The sequence below is a fragment of the Halyomorpha halys genome, unplaced genomic scaffold, assembly GCF_000696795.3.
Source record: "Halyomorpha halys isolate HHAL.00 unplaced genomic scaffold, Hhal_1.1 Scaffold550.1, whole genome shotgun sequence".
NCBI classification, from domain to species: domain Eukaryota; kingdom Metazoa; phylum Arthropoda; class Insecta; order Hemiptera; family Pentatomidae; genus Halyomorpha; species Halyomorpha halys.
Genome location: NW_027112242.1, coordinates 1094799 through 1118486, shown reverse-complemented (window position 1 = coordinate 1118486; position 23688 = coordinate 1094799). Strand labels below are relative to the sequence as shown.

The window sequence follows — 23688 nt, the reverse complement described above, 5'->3', positions numbered from 1 at the left end:
TAAAAAAAAAATAAATAAATAGTATATATGAAACAAAAAAACAAAGTTTGCTATTTCTTCAGAAATATATAAAATTTCAAATTAGGAACTGTTATTGAAACTTACTTTAACTACAGATGAATATTATTAAATTTTAATAGATAAAACAAAAAAATTGAATAATAATTACAAATTTGGAAACAAAATCCAGAAAAATTTAACTTTTCTTCAGTGCAAATTGGTTTTGTAATTTTTACTTTAACCAAAAATTTAATATACAAAAAATCAATATCATACAATTTACAATGGCATTAATTTAGTAATATATAACTTCAAAAATGAAAATAAAATTACTTTATTTATAGTGACTGTTTACTTATAAGATTAAAGTAAATTATAAATTATAAATTTTGTAAAAGTACTGGGAAGGCTTTTTTATATAAAAATATATCAGAAAATACTGATTTCAAAATATCAGTAGAAAAGACTATCCCCTTAGGACTAGACTTGTACGCCTTTCTGAGGCAGTTGCGTTGTGTAATTTTCATCGTTTATCGTTTCATTTCCACTTGAAAGTGTTGAAGTGGAGGCGTTCTCACGCTCTTCTCGTTTTTGCTTGGCCCAAGAGCGAGCTGCGCAGAACACAACGACCCAGAAATATATAGAAATAACTGTAAAAGAAAACAACACAAAAATTATCATTTAAAATCAGATAAAGACTATTTAAAGTAATAATTAAATAAATACTAGCTATTAAAGAAATTCCATACATAAACTGAATCTTTGGAATATTTATTAATTTATTTAATAACTAAGACAAAACAAAAGTGTGAAATATTTTTAAAATTTAAATATTTACATATTAGGATAATTTTTGTGAAGAGACTGGAACAATGCATTATAGATAAAACAAATTCCAAATGCCATGCACTTGTAATTAAAGATATGTACCAGCAATAGAAACTTGTAAACATGTATATAAAGTTTTATATAAACTTTTATATATATAAAGTAGATTAATTTTTTAAAAACTAATTAACAATTATTTTTTAAGCATAAAGAGACAGTAAAGGGATAATTAAAAAGAAAAATAACTTTCATTTGTTTTATATTGTTGACTGATGCCCAGCACTTGAGTTGCTTATGAGAATTCATATGGACAAGACTTGTATCAGCATGGCCAGAGAAAATTAATTTGATTCAAATACTAGTGCAAGTGTTTTTTATGAATTATAAATATCACTAAAGGTCAAATATGATAGTTTAAACAATAGAAATAAACAGTGAAATGTTTATTTTGTGTTCATGATCATATAAATGAAATAACGTTTAAACAAAAATATTTAAAGCTAATTCAATTAAAGTTATAATTGATCTTTTAGAAGGCCTAAGTGTTAGCATTGGAGATATTGCGATCTTGGCGGAAAATATTATTTTGGACTCCCTGGGGATCATACACCATCACCTGCATGGGAATTAGCTCGGACATTATTCTTTGTTTTATTTATTTATTTTAATATGTTGACCTCTCTATTTGTGTGTTTTAACGTATTTATTCATTAAATTATTTTATTTTATTAGTACTATTATTATTTTTTTTTTTAAACTTATTTATCCATTCAAGTGTTTCCTGTAACCGGATTTTTATTATATTTTCCTTTGAATCTATGTGTTAGTCTTATTCTCATAAAATGTATCTATTTGTTTGGTTTTGGTAAACTGATCTACTGCTGTGACTATGAATGATGGTCTGATCTCACATTGCCGTCTAATATTAAGTTTAACGGGTCACTGAAGAGGATCTAGGAGGGTGAATTCCGGAGAGCAAATTTGTTGATCAGGTGAATTAAAAAATTGTGAAATGGTAAAATTGGAGGAGCAGAAATGAGAAAGAAAAAAAGGAATGAATTGAAACATTTGTATTTGGTGTATAGACCAAAATTGATTGTAAAAGGAAACTTTAGGGAAAAAAAATTGTTTATTATATCTTATTATTATATCTCTTTATATCTTATTATACCATGTATGTGTAATTTATATATGTCCGATTACGGATTGACAAGTATGCTGTGTGAGATAGCAACCTGATGTATTTAGGCTGCATAGATGAATAAAGTATTTCTCTCTTTAAAATAAGCAAGATAAAACGTTTAAAATATTTATTTATCACTTTTGTTACATTAAAACTTTTTTTACAAAATATGCATTACTATAATTTTTAAAAAACACACAATAAAACTTCTGCATTCATATTAGTGAAGTTATAGTAACATTTTTCACAAATATAATTGAGAGAAAGCCAAAAAATTAAATATTATAACTTTTCTAATTCAACAATTAGATTTTTCAGGTCAATTGTCTATCTAAAAAAATAATCATGTCAAATCACTAAATATCGTATGCATTTGAAAAAAAATAAGGTCATATGATTTGTCCATCCCATAAAACCTTGCAATTAACGTATCTTTCTGTAGAACATATAATTCAATTTATCAGTAGGTTTTTCTTTCCTTTTTTTTTTTAACTTAATAAGTAAAAAAAAAGAGAAAATACAAATAAAATACTGACCTAGGTTAAAGGCAGATAAAAGAAGTATCCACCTATTAGTCCGTTGAAAAGATTTCAAGCTGTGAAGGTATATAGTTATGATTTGTGTCACAAAACTAATAGCTTCACAGAGCAGCCATGGGTAAGCAAAACAGCTCACTTCCTAAAAAGAAATTTAAAATATTATATGTCTTATAAAATCATTAATATTTCAAGGATAATTAAACAAGTTCAATCTTGACAGATTTTATTGGGAAGTATTGATATTTTTTTAATATACAATAAAAAAAAAAAAATCTTAGAAGCTAGAAATATAACATATCTTTTACAAACTACGATGAAAGTAGATTGTAGGAAGATAGTCCGGGTGGCGGTCAATAAAGGTATTTTTTTATAATAAATAAATAATAAAAACAACTATTTATTGTTAACCAATGTTCGCCCCACTTTTCAGGGCTTTTACTATCTTGATACCTTTATTGACCACCACCCTGACTATCTTCCTACAATCTACTTCATACGGTCAACTATCTTCTTCCAATACCATGAAAATAATTTTAAAAATGCTTTCAGTCAAAGATTATCTTGACATGAATTTTCTAAAAATCATTCAGTAAGAATCTTTTAATAAAACTGCTTTTAACAAGATGTTTTAATAGACAAAACAATAAATGCAAACAATAATAATCATTCTATCTTAATACTTCAATAAATGTTTAATATAAGATACCTCGTAACTACGAATAAATTAACAATTAACTTTTAGTACTTTCAAAGATAAGAAAAATTCAATGTATTATTCTAGAGAAATCTTGCCTTGACCATCGTTTTGTAGGATATGAATACAAATTCTTTTGAGTTATCTTTAGAATGATGGATTAGTTTTAATTTTTTTTAAAGGCATAAAGTTTTCTTTACCAGTTATTTTATTGACCAGAGTTGTGCAGCATAGGTAATTTCTTGTTGGTTTTATTTTGTGTTTCGATTTCCATTTAATTATTTTTTATTATTTGCTACAATTATTTTTTAGTTTTGCACTAAACTTTTGCCAAAATAATTAAATGTATACATTTATTATTAAATTTTATAATGATAAAATTCATCTTTTACTTAATTTAAATTAAATTATAAAAGAATAAATCATATATAATGCTATAACAAGTTTATTTATCAAAGAATTAGATTTATTGTCCGAGCGTGAATTATTTCCATTTATTTAAAACAAAAGAACAATCCCAAATTATTATAAGTTTTTTTTTCCAATTCAGACTCCCCTAACTATTAAGCTACCATCAAATAAGAGGGTACTACTAAACTAATAAGTACTAACAAGGAATACAAAACTATGTTTAAAAAAAAAAGACTTCATATTAAAATTGCTTTAAATATATCAACAAACTATTAGATACTTTAACTCACAAAAGAAAATTAAATAAATATTGCTGCTTTGCTTGAATTGTGGCAAAAAAAAAAGTTTTGGTTTTATTTAGAAATAAACGTGTTCCCAAGATATTACCATAGGGAAGGTTTTATTTTTTACTGTACTCCCAATGTAATATATTCTAAAAGTAGCGGAGTTGTTAAAAGCAAGCACAAACTACGGTACAAGCTATGGAATATGTCAAATACAAAATAAAATAACTTTTTTTTTTCAGATGTACTACTATTCGAGAAAAGTAGCGATAATATAATCTGGAAAATAAACAATATTTAATAAAATATATTATATGAATTATACTCACAACAATACTGCCCCAAATTAAAATGGCACTAGCCGTGGCATAAACGAAAGAGAAAAGAAGGAATGCAATGAGGACTTCCAGACCTGAAAAAAAAATATTTAAGAGATAATGGACAATGGCAAAAACCATACTTTTTGTTTGCAATAAAATCCACTAAATGTTCAATTAAATGTAATAAAAAAATTCTATTCAACTAACTAAACAATAAAATAATTAGATAATAATAATAATAAATATTAAACATCTATTAATTTCATTAATACACAATTAGACAGATATAAACTATAATTGAAAATTAAATAATACAAACAAATGACATTATTGTAACTGATAAGACTATAATATCCAGGCATGTAAGGAATGGGTTAGGAAACAACAAATTAATAAAACATGCAATTTAAATTCATACATTCATGTTAGTAAAAATACCTTATTTTCATAGAATAACCCATTTGGTTGGATCAAGTTTTTGAATAGAAAACATTAAACAAATTCATTCTGAATTCAAAATACCTTCAGTTTTAAGCATTTGATATAGATCTTGGTAATTCTTGAGATAGTAGAAAAAAAAAATCTCTAGGATTAAGAGCTAGAAAATGTTATATGAAAAAGTTCAAACCATATTTACACTAATGGTTATTTGTCTGATTTATATCATGCAATTATGAAAAAAAAAATTAACTGTTTCATGAATTAATTTCAATTTAGGTCTCCTTCAGCTAGGAGTTAGTATAAAACATGTTATAAAAAACAAAATTTGGTTTTAATAAACTGGATTAATTAAACTACAAATTATATTCATTCACTATTTAGAATTCAGAATGAAATTGTTTTTTACCTTGCATACCATTATTGGATGAGGATTGCCAGAAGTCATCAACATCCAGACCGAGGAGGATGCTGACTGTACCTCCACCGTTAGCATCCGGTTCGGCCAATTCAGTCGACAGCTGGGTGAGAACAAGGACTGAGGCTATCTGCAATAATGAAAATAAAAGGATAATTAATGACAAAAATATATAAATTATCATAATAAAACAATATTAAAGTTATACCATTTCATACACTGTTTAATTTATACAATGTCTGTTATATAATTTTAATGAATATTAAAATTATAAAAAAATATTTTGAGAGTTCATTCTAGAAAGAGGGGGAAACAAATAAATCAGGAAATGGCCAAAATAGGTTGTTTTACAAGCGGTACAAAGGTTTTGGAATCAACATAGTTTTTCCACCATAATATTTGTTTTTTAGAGTAAATTAAAGGAAATATCTTGAGAGATCGATAAAATTAATCAAAGTCAGAATTTCAAAATGTGATGCAGTGTTTAAAACACAACTTATTTTGGTCATTACTTGTATCACACAATTTCTTCCAACCTTCTTGGCATTGTAGAATTGAATTTGTTTGGCAATATTTATTAAATAATTACTGAGAGAAAAATTAAATATAAAAATTTTTACTGGAGGTTAAACCTTGAAACAATATCCTAGGGTAATTAAATACATGTGCTTCCTGGATACCAAACCACTGATCACTCAAAGCTAATTCAGGGTCAAAGAATTCAATATGTATTTACTTTCTTAACTTCTTATTAGAGAAAGCATGAAAAATGTTTTTCAAATCTCTCATAGCCAGAATGTTTTAGAAGGTACTTAGTTTCAAAAAAGTTATTATAAAAAAATTTCCTATAGTTGCTAATTCTTAAAACTTATTAAATTTAAAATCATTCAAGATGAAGTTAAAGGCAGACCAAGATTCAACAATGTTTTCCTTTACTATGGTTGATATTTTTTTTATATTTGGTTGGTTATCTCTATGAAATATTTTCAAAACTTGTTTACACCACATATCATTTGGAAAGTCACATTCAAGATGAATTTTTTAAAAAAATATTTAATAAAAAATTATATTCATTATATATAAATTTCTTTATTTAATTATAAACAAATAAAGTTGCCGTAACTGAACATAATTGCAAAACATAAAAAATTATTTATGAGTAATGACATTCATTCGAAATACAGTTTTGCCAGGGTAATAAAATAAAACAATTTTTTTTTTTTTATGACAATGTTTTTATTCAAGTTAAATGAACTTTAAAAAAGATAAAAATGTATAATATTTGATGATTTATGAATGCCTAGTTTTTTAATAAATAAATTAAATGAATTAGAAGAATAAATGTGTAGTAACTGTTTTTATTTTTTAAAAAGAGACTAAAATTATAAAATTGATTTTTCTTTTTTTTTTAAAACAAAAGTTTACCATAAACTATCCAATTATTTAGAAATTTCTGATAGAAAATTCTTCGTATTTTTAAAACACTTTGTTATGGCCTATTATGTTTACAATCTTAAATATATATACTTTATGAAATAGGAATTAAAAAAAAAGTATGATACAGTTCATTCATGTTAAATAATATAAAAATCCTTATAGTAAACAAATATAGATTTTACTAATAAAATTAATAGTTGAAACTGTTATTTGATCGACAGTAGCATCTGTATGTACTTCTAAGCTGTCTCACAGCTTAGGCATCCAGTATAAAATATTTATATAAAATCTTATAGAAAACTTGTAAGAATTTTAAATGGTGAGATATTTTTCGGTAGGCCTGGCAGTTGTGTTTTTAAAATTAACACAACAAAAGTAAATTTTTAAGTTTCATATACATAAATCAGATCAAAATGATATCATTTTCCCCATTTAGATAACTGAATAGTGATGCACACAGTGATAATTTTTTAATAAAATAATAATATCAAAATATCAACCAAAACTATAAAAAAATGAAAAAGAACATTTTTAACGAGGTCATAAATAACAGAAGAATTTTGCGGAACTATTCAGTCAAGATATAACTTTTTTATTTTAACATTTTTTGAAGACTACCTTAGGTCAAAACAGATCAAGATCTTTTTATAAGAGTGGTTACAATAATATATATTTTTTTAGTTTATTTGGAAATGATAAATTGTGATTAGGGATTAAGTTAACAATTGAGGATTCTATGATTTTATTTTTTCCACTTCTGGTGAAAATTGAGATTGCAGTGCCATCTTGTAAGGAATGACCAGTACTATCCAATGATAATATCGTTTTGCAGTTATCTTTTGTTAAATTTTAGGAAATCTTGGTTTCATTAACATTTTTCACCTATTTACTAAGAAAAATGTTATTTTTTTCACCAAGCGAGTTTACCAGTTAATTATCAAAGGAAGGAACGATTCATGTCCAAAAGTTTTTAAGTGTTGAAAAGGTTAATTAAAACTGAAACCTTAAATTGTATAAGAAGATGGACTTCAACTCACAATCACCCCATCCCCCCTTCCTATGAGGTGGCAGGGCAGGAAAGGTTTCAAAACCCCTGTAAACATTACCAACTCCTTTCTTTTGAAGCACCCCTCCATCTCCTCCCACACTTCTTTTCGACTTCTGACTTCTTCTCTTATTATTTTTATAATTATCTTTTGTCTTAAGTAATAACTGTTTTATTTATCTCTTCTATGCGCAATCAACATGAGGAGGCCCCTCACCTCCGGATATTTTCTAGTAGGACCATATAGAATGGACAATTCACAATAAGGAGATATGTATTGCACTGTAACCTTAAAGTACCACAGTAATATACTAGAAAGTAGAAAAAGGTAATACTCAACCTGACTTATGTTTTTACATATGTAAAGCAACCACTAATGTATTGTTTTTTATTCTGTTTTAGAGGGATCAGAAAAAAATAAGACAAAAAAAAATTTTAAACCAAAGATTGCTGCTTGATATTAACAGATTGAATCCCATTTCAACTCAGAGTGAGTCATCTGATTACTACTTGGAATCTTCTCCCATACTGGACGCAGTTGTCTTCGAAAATAGGTACTATAGATTCAAGCCACGTATCTCTTCTGGCCTTTCTTGCACCGAGAAGCTAAGAGTCTTTCAGGTTTATCTGAGTTGGGGTTAAGAATGGTAAGGTAGGTAGGTATCAAGATTTGAGACAGAAGTCACAATGTATACAACTATTGAAGAGATTTGAAATTAAATGAACGTAATGTTTACTTTACTCCACAATTTTATTCAACAAGTACAAAGAACATTAATATTGTAAATAAATAAACAGTTTATTTTATAAAAACACAACATATATTATTTAAATTGTTTTTTACAAATGGAAACCTAATATAAAAATTCACATAAATAGGATTGTTAATCAACAAAAACATTCAAGTTTATTAATGGTATGTCAAGGTTAGGTCTCTCATCCATAACCTTTTCAAAGCTATAATGTTTCCAGTTTTTTCAGCAGTGGATTGTTCTTTGTAATTCTTTGTAATTTGTCGCAGAGACAAAATTTGTAGCAGACAGATGAGTAAGACAGTAAAGTTGTGTCAGTAACTGTCCTAAGGTACCTATGTAATGAGTCTTAGTTTTTTTAAATGAAATTATATACATAAATAATTGACAGCATAATTTCAAATAATGAAGAAGATGGTTAGGGTTGTAGTCAAAAAGGAACAAACATAGTTATCAACTATTTATCTCCTGATATTTCGCCCCACTTTGCGGAGCTTCAGCAGGAAGTCTGTTCAAGTTAGGAAGTCTCTAAAGCTATCAACTTGATTTGTAATAAATCGTTATATGTGTGTCTTTTTTGCAAATCAAAAAGTTTGTAATCCGTAAGACCAGAATCAATTTGATTTAAGTAAGTATGTAAATGCTGCAAGTTTCCATGTTTTTTCTTTTTGTTAACTTTATTTATGAAATTCACAGCTGCAGTGTCATCTTTATGGCCAACATGGTCCTGTGATTCATGGGGTCCTCCCCATCCCATCAATTGATTAGTAAGATCATAAAGATTAAAAAAAAATAATTTAAAGAAATAAATTATGATTTTGACAATAAAAATCTAGAAAAGTACCTATTATAAATGTTTAAAATTATTTGTTTAAAGTTTGTTGCTTCAAGAAATACGGAACAGGTTATCACTGATGACGAAAGTAAGTGTTGTACATAAAAAAAAAACAAATACAATTTTAAGAAATGGTTCACGATTTTGCGAATAAAAAATCAAGAATACTTCTTTAATTCAAGAAATTACTTCTTGTAAATGTTTAAACACTTTTTTTTCACTTCTAAAACATTGAATAAAATGACGATTTAAAAGAGTTTGTTGTTTATTACTATTTATGAAAGTAAGTTGTTAAAAAAGATAATTCTATTACCCGGAGGGCCCCAAATCCGGGTTCCCCACTGGTAAAAGACGGTCCTACACACCTGTCTTCTGGTTGAAGACAACCAGTGAATATGATGAGTTGCAAAAGGATTTCAGTAACAAGTGGCATGATGGAGACCCATTGCTACCTCCTTCTGATTTAAATTAATTTTATTAGTTACTTAAGGAGATCCCTCATCCAGCTCCTTTTTTTAATCTTCGTTATGTCTATAGAAGCCGTAACCTTGTACAAGTTTATAGAAGAGGTCATCAAATTTGTCGTGAAAGATCTTGTATGACGTTTTAATATGACTTTGTACACTAGGTATGTACGTGTGCAGTGTTCTGTTATTGACTTGCTATGGAACTTGTCTAATTTGTCATAGTGTTTTTTTATTACAATGTGTCCAGCTTGTATAAGAAAGTCCTTTTGGTCTATCCCACAGATTTTCGAAAATATGTCCAAATGAATTTAAGCAAGTAGATGTATGATGGATGTTGGTGTCTTAATTGTAATGCGGATCGCCTCAGAAATAGAGAGGACAGGAGCATATGAGCATATAACATGAGGACCATATGTCATCCTTCTATCGAATGATATTCCTAAATATTTTGCTGGATGGGTCTGCGGAAATGGTTTGTTTATTATTTATACTGGAGATGTGTCAAAAAGGGATATGTTAGAATTTTACGTTATTTTGTTTGATGTTCCAAAGCTCACACCTATCTTGGATTTTTAACTAATTTTGAAGTGTCAGTGAAACTTGTACGGAGCCCGTATGTCGAGTGAGGCTGGCTGTACCGTCAACGTAGATTCCCGTGAGGGTCTTAATGTCGAGTGGGAGGTCATAGTTTCCTTCATTTTAATTTTGATTGTCGACGGTCACGTGTGTGCTGCCTTCCTAATCCAACTTTTTTTTTTTTACAGGCACCCTCAGATTAGTGTCTCATTAAATGTCCAAGGTAGCTTACTTTGACCTTCTGCGTAGTTGATAAATTATGATGCATGGGAGGGAATGCATGAATGAGCCGATCAAATGATGTCTTGATGTAAATGTGATGAGATGGCATTTGTCATAGTGTGAGTGCGTTTCCCATAACTACTAATTATTATGCAACATAATCTAGATAAGATATGGTAAAGAAATTACGATTGTAACACAGCTGTGATTTAGATATAAGTCAATGTAATTATTCAGATTATTAAGATATTAAAATAACTTAGCAATTGCTAGAAGATCTCAGGCCAATTTTTTCAGCAGAACAAGTCATTAAGGAGGTTCTCGACCTCCCATTTTTAAAGAGCAGGATGTAACAGGAAATAAAGGAAGCCGAGAAGGTAGGGTGACTCAGAGAGTGAGTATGGCGGTCGCTTCCTGTTAATGGTCACAGTCCAGTTCCTTACAATTCTTCCTAACAATTCAAAGACCTTTGACTCTTGAGAAATTTATCAAATTCAATTATTAATCAGGTTTCTTAACCCCGATCGATAATCGCTAGGATTCGATGAGCGAAATTCGATCGTATCACGCGATTACACTATGGAGGGAATAAGAAATACAACTGAAATTCAAAGTCCATGCGGTGTTAAGCTGGACATAGTTAAACATTAAAACCTGAGTTCAGAGTAGTTAAACATTAAAATTTGTTGAGATGACTGTGCTAATTTAATCAAGAATGGAGGCTGCGTGCGCCCAACGTTTAATCTTGACCGATGTGGGTAGATAGAAGGAATTTTGAACTCGAAATAGGTTCGTCTTTAAAAAAGTGGGGGCCCGGACCCTTCAATTATTTTCTGAAAAACTTTGAGTTATAAACAATACTGTAGTTAAAATATTAATTTATTTAATACTTGAAAAATATCAAACCTTAAAAAGGAAAAAAATGACATTTACAAGATGCACTTCTCTTGATTTTTGATTAGCAAAATCATTAATTACTGTAAAACGTGTTTTTATTTAAGCACATCATTTACTATCAATGTCAGTGATTAACTGCTTAATCTTTCTTGAGGTCATTGTTCTTCCCAGTTCATTCTTGCACTGATTTAATTTATGGATCACAGGAGTGGCCCATTGGACTCATTGAATTCTGTGATCCATACATTTAAACCTAACAAGAATGAAGTACGAAGTATACGGTGAGGGACTGTTGTATTTTAACTTTATAAACAGTACTGCAACTTCTAAATTCTAAAAGCATATAATGTGATTGCGAACACTAACAGCTAAACTAACTTGATCCACAAGTAGTGCTATCGATCATAAGAGTCAAGGAGCCCCATGGATAGCGTGGCGCGTGGCCCGAGCCCCTTCGTGGAAAGATGGCACTGACTCTAAAGCAATAACAAAACTTACTTATATAAAAACTAAATTCTTGAATAAGTAAGTTGATAAAGTATTACGAGAGTTAAACTGTAAATTTATACACCTGAGCACCTTTTTTGAGACATCAACTGAATGAATATAGTAAAAAAATTACAATGAAAGTAAATGGATTCTGATTATTATAACATTATAATAACTTACGAAGAAAGTAACTGCATAACTGCATTTCAGAACAAAATCTTTTATTTTATTTTTAATAAATTTTGTTTTAGGTAATTTTTAAATTTATTATAGGTGAAGGACCTGATAGCTGAGCGTGTTAGGGCGTAGGTCCCAGAGCGCTTTATTGTGAAGGTTGTCGAATACCACCTGGGTCAGTAAAAATGTATTTCTTGGTTGGCATTTCGTCAATTAAGGTACATGATCTATAGATCTGAATGAGTATTATCACCTTCCTCCATTATTGTATTTATACCCCCCTGTTAAAGGTCTAATACACTCATTCAGTCATTAGAGTTGTTACCTTGTTAATCGTAGTAACAGTGCAGTAATAGTAGTGTATGTTTGTAACTTTTAATAATGTTAATAAAGTTTTTAAAGCTCCTTCCACGGTTAAGTTCTTTATCTGGCGCCCAAACAATCAGCCGAATAATCCATCTTACAAGATTTGTTTAAAGCTTCTACATAAAATCTTATACGAGCTAGCAAAACACGCTTCCTCTTATTATACACAAGGCAAAATCGTACGGGAAATTAAAAATAACCGAAATGATCACTAACTTAACAACACAACCTCCTTGGGCCAAATCCTCTCTTCTGTTTGGTATGAAAATGGTCAAATTGGCCAGAAATGATAGCCATATTGTAAAACATACTATTGGCGTACATTATAAATCAATATCAAAATAGTTTAGTTATTTACACTAATTGATCCAAAAAATCAAACTCAACATCTTGTACAATAGTTAACAATACACAATAACATCTCCCAAGAATCTAAATTGAACAGCTTATGCTCTATTTTTACAGCTGAACTGACAGCCATCCTAAAAGCACTTCAGTTTGGAATTTCTGTCATTGGAAATACAATACTACTCATAGAAAGTTATGTCTGTAATTGGTTATATATGCTACATACATATATTCAATCCAAAAAAGGATTAAATCAAATCCATATCATCAGAAAACTCAACAAAACTAAAAATTATTGGTCAGACAACTATGAGAAGACAGTTTTTAAAATTTATTTTTCAGCTTGCTATAATTTGTAACCGGCTAACAGAAATAATTATTAATAACTAGCAGAATCCGTAATACTTCGCTATTTAGGACTGGAGTATGTACTATATAAAGATTTAATGAACGCATTTGAAAGTTTTATATCGATTTAGTTAAAATTGAACATTTACGTATATATTATAATTTTTTTGTCGAGCCAACAAATTCTAAAGAAAATTTCTAGAAATATAAGTTAGACGCTCAGAATACCATATCTTTGTTATCAATTGTTCGATTTCAATGATTTATTTTGTTTGATTGAGAATTTATTCCCCATTCAAATAACATCTAAAATCGTGATGTCATAAAAAAAACACATACATTTTGAATTATACTCTATAAGAGTTTGATTTTGTTTATAATTTTTTTCTACTGGATAAATCTATGATTTCAATTCTTTTTAGTTAATTTGAGCACTCAATTATGACCACTCTACTCATAGAAAGTTATGCCTTTAATTGATTATATATTCTACATACATATATTTCGTAATAGTCCGAACCTTCTCAGGACGGCAACGAACATTTAAAAAAAAACAGTGTGTAAACTGGTTAAGAATTTTTGGAGGTATCATGCAAACATTAAATTTTTATTTATTTTTTAAAATTTGTATGTAATTAAATTGTTTCCTTCATTTTTCAATCAATCGACATTTATTTATTTGGTATATTTTCTAATTAATTTATTTATTTTCATTTAAAATATATATTTTTCTAAGGAAGATGGTGAGAATAAGAGGTTTACATGAGAACCTCCCATTTGTCGAACTACATCGTCGCTTTTGGTGTGATAGCTCCCTTGCAACACCAAAAAACTTTATAGTATTTAAAAAATAAAATAAAAATCATTCTGATACATCTTAAAAAAAAATATTTAAATCAGGAAAACTATGTAGGGATCCTACAAAACGTTGGTTGAAACAAGATGTCTTTAGAATAATGTGTTGATATTTTATTGCAATTATTTAAAGTATTAAAATTGTATTGATGATTTTTGTATCACAGCTTAAGCAACGATATATAACCTTTATTATGCCCGAGAAAACCATTAATTGATTTAATGTTAATTATACTTTTTGTTTATTAAATAGCTGCTTAATTGTTTTTTTTAATGAGATAAGATAAACAATAGCTAAATCCCTTATACTAATTACTCTCTAATATCGAACCGTAGGCTCATCAGGGAATGAAAGGTGTTTAATTTAGCTGATGAACTATCGGAAATCGTTTACGACCTTTATCTTTTATTAATAGTCAGTATGAATTTTACAACTTCTCTATCGGCTAGTCCTTTAGGGAAATTAATTTGGATTCGAATTCATATTAAAACAAATTGACCAGAGGCGACGAAGGACAGATATTTTCGTACACGACACGATATCTCTTGTCTCATTCATCATTTGTTGGACATATCGCCCAACTGGGTCATTCGTAAATGTTACCTTCAGACATGCATTGCGGGATGGTCTAGTCATACGCCTAATATTATTTTTTGCAATTTCGTGCATATCATTAATGTATCTAATTAATAAATAATAAATTTTAATAAAAACAATTACTCCCACTATTTTCCGTAAATGGTGGTTTATACTATTTTATTTAGAATATAATTTACTAATTAATTATATTTACAATAAATTAAATCAGTACCACAACCATCTATGAAGTATTAGGGGGGCACTATTTTGTAAGGAAGTACTGTTATACTAGATCAATGATTGTTCAAGAAGGTGATTTGGTCAGAATCGCACTCGACCGCCAGATTTTTACCCAATTAAGGATATCTATTTATAAGGCTGGGTGGACCCCGGAGGGTTCCGAACCCAAAGCGCTAACTTACAACTACAGTAAAACAGAATCTAAGTTTTTACCACAGCCGGATTAAAACCTGGGTTCTTGGAGTTAGTAGCACAGCGCCTTACCAATGAGCCACCCACTCCCATAAAAAATAAAACAAAATCTGTACTGCTACTATCCATGAAGAGTCAGGGGTGCAGTAGTTTGTAAGGAAGGGCTGTTACTTGACAAACGATTGTGCAAGGAAGTGATTTGGTCAGAATCACAGTCGACCAACAGATTATTGACCAATTAAAGCTTTATGAGGTTGGGTGAACCCAAGAGGGCTCCCGAATCCACAGGGTTGACTAACGGCAACAGTAACAGAATAAATAAATATCTGCCACAGCCGGATTCGAATCTGGTGTTTAAGGTAAAATATTTTTATTTTCATTATAAGATACAAAATTGTTTTGTCGGAGATTGTACTAATAAACCTATTATGTGTATGTGAAATGAGTAGTATCAAAGTTTAATAAAAAAGAGCAAAAACTCAAATATACCAGAGTATAATTCATTACGACACATTATATATCCACGTTCTCAAAAAGACTTAAATAATTGAGACAGCATGTCACTTTCTAAAATATTAACAAATGCTGAACGGACAGCGTCTTTTCATGTGGAATAGTCGAATATCAAATCTTTGGAATGGACCAAAAATATATGGCCACGTAGCTAAAAAAAAAAATTAAAAAAATGATAGTTTAAAAATATAGTTCCGCCAAATGGAATGTACAATGACACATAAGAATGGCATCTATTTTTAAAAATGACCAGATTTAGCTGGCAGACCTCCAGTCTGTGTTCTCAGAGCGTGTGAATATTATAATTGTCATATTAATAATTTTAGCTGGAACAAATTACTTAAGTTCTCAAATAGTACGGCCAACAATGAGCCGAAATAATCAACGACAAGATTCTTGATTGTTGATTCCAAGTTTCATTTTTTTTTTTTTTTTTACGATTTATGAATCTTCATATTATTTATAAACATATAAAGAATCTTAATTCGTACAATATTATCTATCAATCCTCAAGTGAAATTTATAACGAAAAAAAAATATATTATTTTTTTGATTCTGAAGGTTCTTATATCCAAGCCACGAGCTTCTCAAGTCTAAATTTATAATTAATCTTTCTAAGTTTCCAAAAATTTATAATAAGGCCTTAGTGAAGAAATGGAAAAATGAACTACAGATAAGTTTGATAAAAAAAACGGAAATTCAATTAAATTTTTTTTTTTTAATAATTTATTTATTGATATTTACAACTTTACACATATATACACATCAAGTAATTTTCTGTAAGTGATATTATAACATGATAAAAACATGTGGAGAATCTACCCATTGATAGAGCTCCAAAAACATTTCTAAAGAAGATGATGTCGAGGCCATCTTCTTTTCAGACGCCTAGGAGGATTATTAGCTAGTGAAGGAGAAGCCAGGTTAGAAACGAGTTGGTTTGGGTGGTTGGGAAGTTTATTATGGAAGGTTTGGTATCTGGTTCTTGCCAAATCGGCAACATAGGGGACATTGAGGTCCTGATAGATGATTTGATTTGTGACACAGTAAGGACCATCAAGGATTTGATTCGAGAGGAATTAGATGGTTTAGTGGAGCCCCATAGCTCAACTCCGTATGTCCAAATAGGCCTTAAATCGTCATGTAGATCAGTCTTTTGTAATGGATTGGAATTTTGGACCGTTTGTCTAGTAAATGTTGTAATAGTCGGAATCGACGAGCAGTTTCCTGTCTTTTCAGTCTTGTATGAGTGGGGTATTATTAAAAGATACTGTAGGGCAAGAGGAAGGTTTACGGCGAAGGATAAATGTGATTTGGTGGAATTTATTTTAATCCTCCAGTTTTGCAATTAAATTAAAAAAAAAAGAAAATGTATTTGGAAGATTTCCAAATCAATGCATCAACTTTTTCAAGTCAACGTTACTTAATTACTAACCCGTAAAAAATTCTATAAATTTATAATTTCATATTAAAGAATTTATATTACATATAATAATAATTTTTAACTCCAGAAGATCCCCAAAAGTTTCTCTAGAGCCTCTGTAGTAATAGTTAATGAGTAATACATTAAAGTTTCGCTAAATCTAAAAACATAAAAATTCATATTACGTCCACATAATAACTAGAAAAAACTACAGTTCCAAAAGTGTTTAATGAGAATGAAATTCAAATTGAAAAAAAAAAAATGTTTCTCCAAAAAGCATCAATCTGTAATAAAATAAATAAAAAAAAATACAGTGTTTTGAGACTACGATATCATAAGCCAAACAAATTAGGGGCGATGAAATTTATACGATATTACGACGCCAGAACTGTACTCTCAACCGTGAATGCAACAGGTTGAGCCGAAAAAACAATGTGACGTAGCTGGTCACGCATCCTTTGTCTGGAACGGAATCTCTCCCCCTATCTTCCCACCTCATTTGGAGAAATGGCTCCGTTGTTAAGGCTATTGTTTGAGCTTCCTTCTCCAGTGTTCCTGGACAGCTCAGACGGTTATGATGATAGGTGTATTACATAAAAGGAAAAAAAGATTGGTAAATTAAATGTAAAAATATATGGAACAGTGTTGAACATTGAAATCTAGATAATATCGCAAGGAAACGAAATATGAAGAAAAAAAAATAATTTCCATAAAAAGATACTATAAAAAAACAAAACAAAAAAACAAGGAACTTATAGAACCAAAATACTTGGCTAACATTTATTGTAATAAGTCTTTTGGCCAGAAATGATTTTCGGTTCTTGTACTCATATCTAGTACCTAATGATGTGAAGTGAATAGCTCATAGCATAAACAAAATTCGATTTTAAAAACCCAAAAATATTAGAAAGAGTTAATCACACTAAACATAGAAAATTAACAGGGGCAATATACATAACTAAAACATTAAGACTGACACAAATAATTTAAGTAAACATTTTATGGATATCATGAATAAATTAGAAATATAATTAGTAAACAATTTGTACAGACATATGCTGTAAAACAGTATTTTAGAAATAATATACGTTTAAAAAAAAATGAATATAATTTAGGCATGAAGGTATCTATTGGAAATCAATTTTATCGGGAAAACCTTAAATTAAGTGTAGTTAACAAAATATTTTTGTGTAAATAGTTCAATTTAGTTAAACACCTAGTTTTAAATATGGAATTAGTATTGACATCAATAATGACCATAGGACTTATATATTCAGAACTAAATAAGGAGATAATATTAATTCATATGATTCGAAATTATAAAAAATAATTTTTTTTTCCATTCATCTCTTTTGTTAAACTTTACTTATATTTTGCCTCTTTATCAATTATTATGGTTACATATATTTTCTTTCTCTCAATTTTATTTATCTTTATAATATATTATATATTCATACTTCTTTGCATTATATAACTTCATTTCTATTTTATTTCCTTAATTATGTTATTTTACTTACTTATTCAATTACCTATGTATACATTTTATTTTCCACTTCTCTCATCAATTCATTTTATTCATTCCATTCTGTAAAATGATTCACTTTATGTCATTCTGTTTATATTTTATTTTTTATTTTCTATATTCATTGTTTGTTATCTTGTTCTGTTCTTAGCCCTGATGAAGGATAGAAACTCTAGCCGAAACGTTGGCACAATTAAATAAGTTACTTAACTTATTTGTGTTTCATTTTGACCGCACCCCCAACCATCTTCTCGTACAAGTCATCCACGGTCAACTATCTCTCATAATTATAAAAAATAATAATGTTAAAGTAGTTGTTTTAATTGAAATTTAGTGTTGTATGCATAGTATGAAATTGATTATACTGAATTGCAGGGTGCCTGAGGATGGGGCGATGTCCCCAAAACTTTGTTATGTATTAATTAAAATTAAAATTATTAGAGAATTATTCACTTCACCTCATTAGATCATTGCACAACTCTTCCATTCAATTGAACTTAGGTTATTTTTTAAAAAAAGTACCTTGAGGCTTCCGTTTCTCCTAAAATAAAGTATCTTTTTCTATCTATACACCAAAAGCATTTGTTCAAAAAAGAAATTATTTAAATTGAATTTGTTCTAAAATTGTTAATAAAGGAAACTAATGTTTGATGAAACAAGTAACACGATTCTGGGATACTTATTTTTTTTTCTCTAATTCATAAATCTATTTTTACATAATTTATTGGTTATTCACTAATTGATTATTATAATTAACAACAATAAAAATTAATTTAAATTATTATTATTATTTTTAAATCAATGACCTTATAGATGTATAATATACAGGTAGCAAAACGGATGGGCCATCTGCACCTGCCCCTTTGTGGGAGAGATCTCTTGGGAAAGCTCGACAAACCACTCGTCCAAACTTCCTTACCCATTGTGAAGGAGTTTCATACACACCACAATTAGACTAAATTTAATAAAAATAATTGAAAATTATCGGTCATGCAAGAAAGAATGCTACTAGCATAGAGCCCTTAATAAATAAATGGTAAATAAAACGCGATTAGGATCAAATGGATGATCTATAGCATGGTATATGGATTTGCTCGCGAGCCACACAATATCTTCGTTATACATTGTCACTTAAGCAGAGATTCCTCGTAAGTCCGGAGAAAATCAACAATGCGTTTTTAATAACAAAATTAAAAAAAAAAATAACGCATCATTTTACAAAATTTTTAATAATTAATTTTTCTAAAAGCAATGTTGAAATGAAAAAAGAATTGAAAAGAGATTTAAAGACATTTAACAAGTAAAAGTCACTATATTTACAGATACTCTGAAAGAAAACATAAACAGCTTGAGATATTATCAGAATTGCAATAGCAGCTTTTGAAATGCAATTGACAAAGTTGGTGGTTAAGGTAAATGGAAATAAAAAATGATGGTTTCCTGGCCGTAATTGAAAAACTAGAAAGTGATGGCGTCATTTATTTCAAATAGGACTTCTATAAAAAAAAAAAAAAAAAATGACAAAAAAACAGAAAAATATCTTTAACGCCTGGAAGAAATTGCCGGATTCTAAGTTCAAAAACTGGGTATTCCGAGTGTCTTGGACTAGTACCGTGTTAAAAAAAATTATAAGAATAAAAAATATTAAAAATTAATTGAAAACCAATTAAGAAATGAGACCTTGGGTTCTATAAACGTTTATAGGAAAATACATACACACAAAATGCTTACAGGCTGTTATAAATTGTTTATTATACCTTCAAATATTGAAATTAGTTTTTGATCTTCTTACAGTTACTGACCACTGATCCATAGAAATTATTAATTTAAAAGGATTAAAATACAATTTTAAAATGAGAATATTTTTTTTTTGAATAGACTCACTTAAATTCCTTAAAGATTAATTTAAATTTAAAAAATCTAAATTATCATAATTACTCTATCTTAATTAGAAAAGTATAAATAAGGATAAATATAAAAAAGTTATCTCGATTAAACATTTTTATAATTAAACATTTAATTAAATAATACAATAATATTTTAATTATTAATACCGTTATCCGATTATCAATAAATAATGTTTTATAACAAATCATTATAAAAACAAGATAAAGTTAATACAAGCAGAGATTGTTTATCTGTTTACTGTTAGTAACAATCAGTTTATATAAATAGGAACCTTGTATTAGACACATAGGTCAATATTTCGTAAAAAACAAAACAGCTTTTGAGTTGTGTATTCTTTCGACTTAATGTTGATTTTATTCAATTATCAGATGACCTGAATATTACACTTTTTTCTCTTCTTTGTCTTGCTTTTTAAATATAGTAAACGGAATAATATTTATTAAATGATTATGAATTATATGAAATTTTCAACAACATTAAAAGAACAGAACGTCAGGGGTGTAATCAAAATAAATAATTTTTTAGATTACTCTTTATCTAGATAAGAAAGATCTATACTTTTTTTTATCTTTAATAAATAATTCTTAATTATAATTATTTAGATAAAGACATAATAAATAAACAACTATCTACATGAACAGTTCTCAAGAACCGTAGATAAAAAAAGTTAATAAAACTTGTATAGTTTTATTATATATGTATAGCATATTAATATATACACAATATCATAACCAATATATTTTTCCTATTAATTCCCGTTATTACTTAACATTTGGTAAAAACAAAAAAAAAAATATGAAAAAACGAAACGTTTTATGAATCAAGTCGAAAATTTTTAGATTTCGAAATATATTCTTTTTCAATTTATTTCTATAATTGTGTAACATAATTGGTTACTTCAAAAATCATCATGCTATTATAAGAAAATTGCTATTTGCTAACATTCCTTTAAAAAACTATTAATTATTGGAGAGGTTTGTCGGGGGGTGCGGTCAGCAAAGAACAACATAAAAAATAAACAAAACCATATTTATTTATTTTATGCCGACGTTTCGACCTGAGTTTCAGGTCTTCATCAGGGGTTATGGCGTAGAGGGTAGGCCTAAGACTCAGTTTCGGCATAAAATAAATAAATATGGTTTTGTTTATTCATGTTGTTCTTTGCTGACCGCACCCCCCGACAAACTTCTCCAATCATTAATCTACGGTCAACTATCTACACCTTATTAAAAAAACTATTATTTGAAATAACTACTCAAAATAACAGAAAGAACTAAAGGCAACAAAAAAGCTAATGTAATGGTGGATGTTAGTAAATAAAACAGAACATTACTGGCGATGTGACTATTGCCGTTTTAAATAAAAACCGAACTTACGATAATAGTGTTCAACTTAATATAAATAACAGTGGATTCGTTTTGAAAGAACTGTTCTTATCTGTTTGCCACACCTCTGATCGAATGAGCTTAAACCAGCAAGTCCTAAATCATTCAAAAAAATTTCAAACAAGAGATAGATTTTTAATTAAAAACATATTACTTGATACCATTTAAAAACCAATGGTTGTAAAAACTTAGTCATAAAAAATAAGAAAAACTTTCAGAGAAGTAATAATCCAGAGATTAGTAAAGCAATGCCATACTTCAAAGAGTAAAGTAACCACCCACTTCTGGTTACCACTACTAATTTAGTGTGATATTTTCTAAAGGAGAAAGTAAAAATCATGAAGCATGAAATATCTAAAAAAAAAAAAAATAAAAAAAAATAGAAATTTGTTTAGTTACTAGTAGGGATAGAACTTATACAACAAGTATGTATTCCAAATAACAATGTTTTAACTTACATGTATCTCTTAAATTCTTAAATAAATTAAAACCAATTATAGGTTTCTCTAAACTTCTAGATTTTTTTTTTTAAAGGGATTCTTCCAAGAACAGCTTGAGGTAAAAAACAATAATATTCATAGAATATTCATAAGGCCATCAACGTGCGACCACACACTCCTAATTAGCACAAATGAGACTTTCTGACAACGAAAAAATGGAAACATAAAAAACTAAAAAGCTAATATAGGTAGCTACATCACCTGAATATATCATAATTAACACTTCTTCCAAACATATCTATGAATGTAGATTGTTGATAAAATTTAATAGTGGCGTAACTTAAATAACGTGTAATATTTTGTATAGAAAATACAAATATCCACACCACAGTGGCAGTGGTAAGCATATTTTAATTATAGAGATAACCACATAATTATCTTCATTATCATCACCGAAAATCAAAATGCACATAAATATTGGTTGTTAGAGCTAGTAGGCGTCGAAAAGACGATGGGAGAAAAGAACTGATGTGAAACTGGACTATACCGAGCTCTTGTGGTGTCGTAGGTTTAATAAAATATAAATGTACTATACGCATTTCGTAGGCAATGTTGTCAACTTTGTTTTATACTGTTTGTTCTTAAAAAAAAAAAAAAAAAAAAAAAAAAAAAAGTCCTCACTCACTAGCTAGTTGAAAGTGAAAAACTAAAACCAAAGTTCTAAATTTGTGTTGTTTTTACTAATTCCGTTGTGAAACCCAAGGCTACTGGCCAGATGACAGACATGAAATTGGATTCAGCACCAAAATGAATAAAATCATATATAACCATTAAGAAAAATATTTTTATGATTTTTCTAGAAAATATTTTTGAACCTTTTATTTTAGGTCTAACATTAAAGAATAAAAAAAAAATCAGTCCAAATAATATTTTTTGTTTAAACCTTAAACTGCTATATCCACATACATGTATGTCAATCTTTATAAATAGGTAATTATAGACACAAAAAAAAAAATCATAAAACACCTAATAATTTAAATTTTCAAATCCACAAATATAATGTTTGTATTTTGAGTAATAATTATGAATTAATTTTTTTAAAAATAATACTTGCCCTTTTTTTACCATTCCCTTCCTCTCCCCCTCTCCCCCAAAATATATATATATAGGTAAAGCCTTAAGCCTTAGTTAGAGGCTTACTAGTACCAAAGTTCTTCATTTAAACACACTAATAGCTTTTAATATTTTTCTCCTTCTTCCTCCTGAGAAACGTTTCAAGCAATCCATGATAATTCCACCATTTAAATTCTTTTTTCTATTACAACAGTTTAATGGGCCTATAATAGACTCCAATAATCGGGAGCACCTGTTCTCTGATTGTCCCGTCAAGGACAACCTGTTGTTACCGCAGCCGCTGAAAACAAAAGGACCGAGTATACTTGAGATGTAGACGCCGAAGAGGGCAGAGCGCAGGTAGATGTTGCTAGGGAACACCTGCCACCTAGGGATGGGATATCGAAAGAAAAATATCGATATCGGTATCGATATCGATATCG

The 23688-nt window shown here is 28.7% G+C and overlaps 1 protein-coding gene across 2 annotated transcripts in view; it reads right to left on the bottom strand.

The window, feature by feature from the left end:
- Positions 1 to 281: 281 nt before the first annotated feature.
- Positions 282 to 23688, bottom strand: part of LOC106684173 (uncharacterized) — a 196548-nt gene continuing 173141 nt past the window's right edge. Inside the window, exons 2-5 of one of the 2 annotated variants that reach the window (XM_014426106.3) lie at positions 5116 to 5245; positions 4269 to 4351; positions 2548 to 2689; positions 282 to 650 (exon numbers count right to left, since the gene is read on the bottom strand). In XM_014426106.3, coding sequence (XP_014281592.1) covers positions 481 to 650; positions 2548 to 2689; positions 4269 to 4351; positions 5116 to 5245 — 525 coding nt within the window. In that variant the 3' untranslated portion in view covers positions 282 to 480. Of the gene's footprint in view, positions 651 to 2547; positions 2690 to 4268; positions 4352 to 5106; positions 5246 to 23688 lie in introns of both variants that reach the window. The other variant, XM_014426105.3, reaches the window with a different exon arrangement.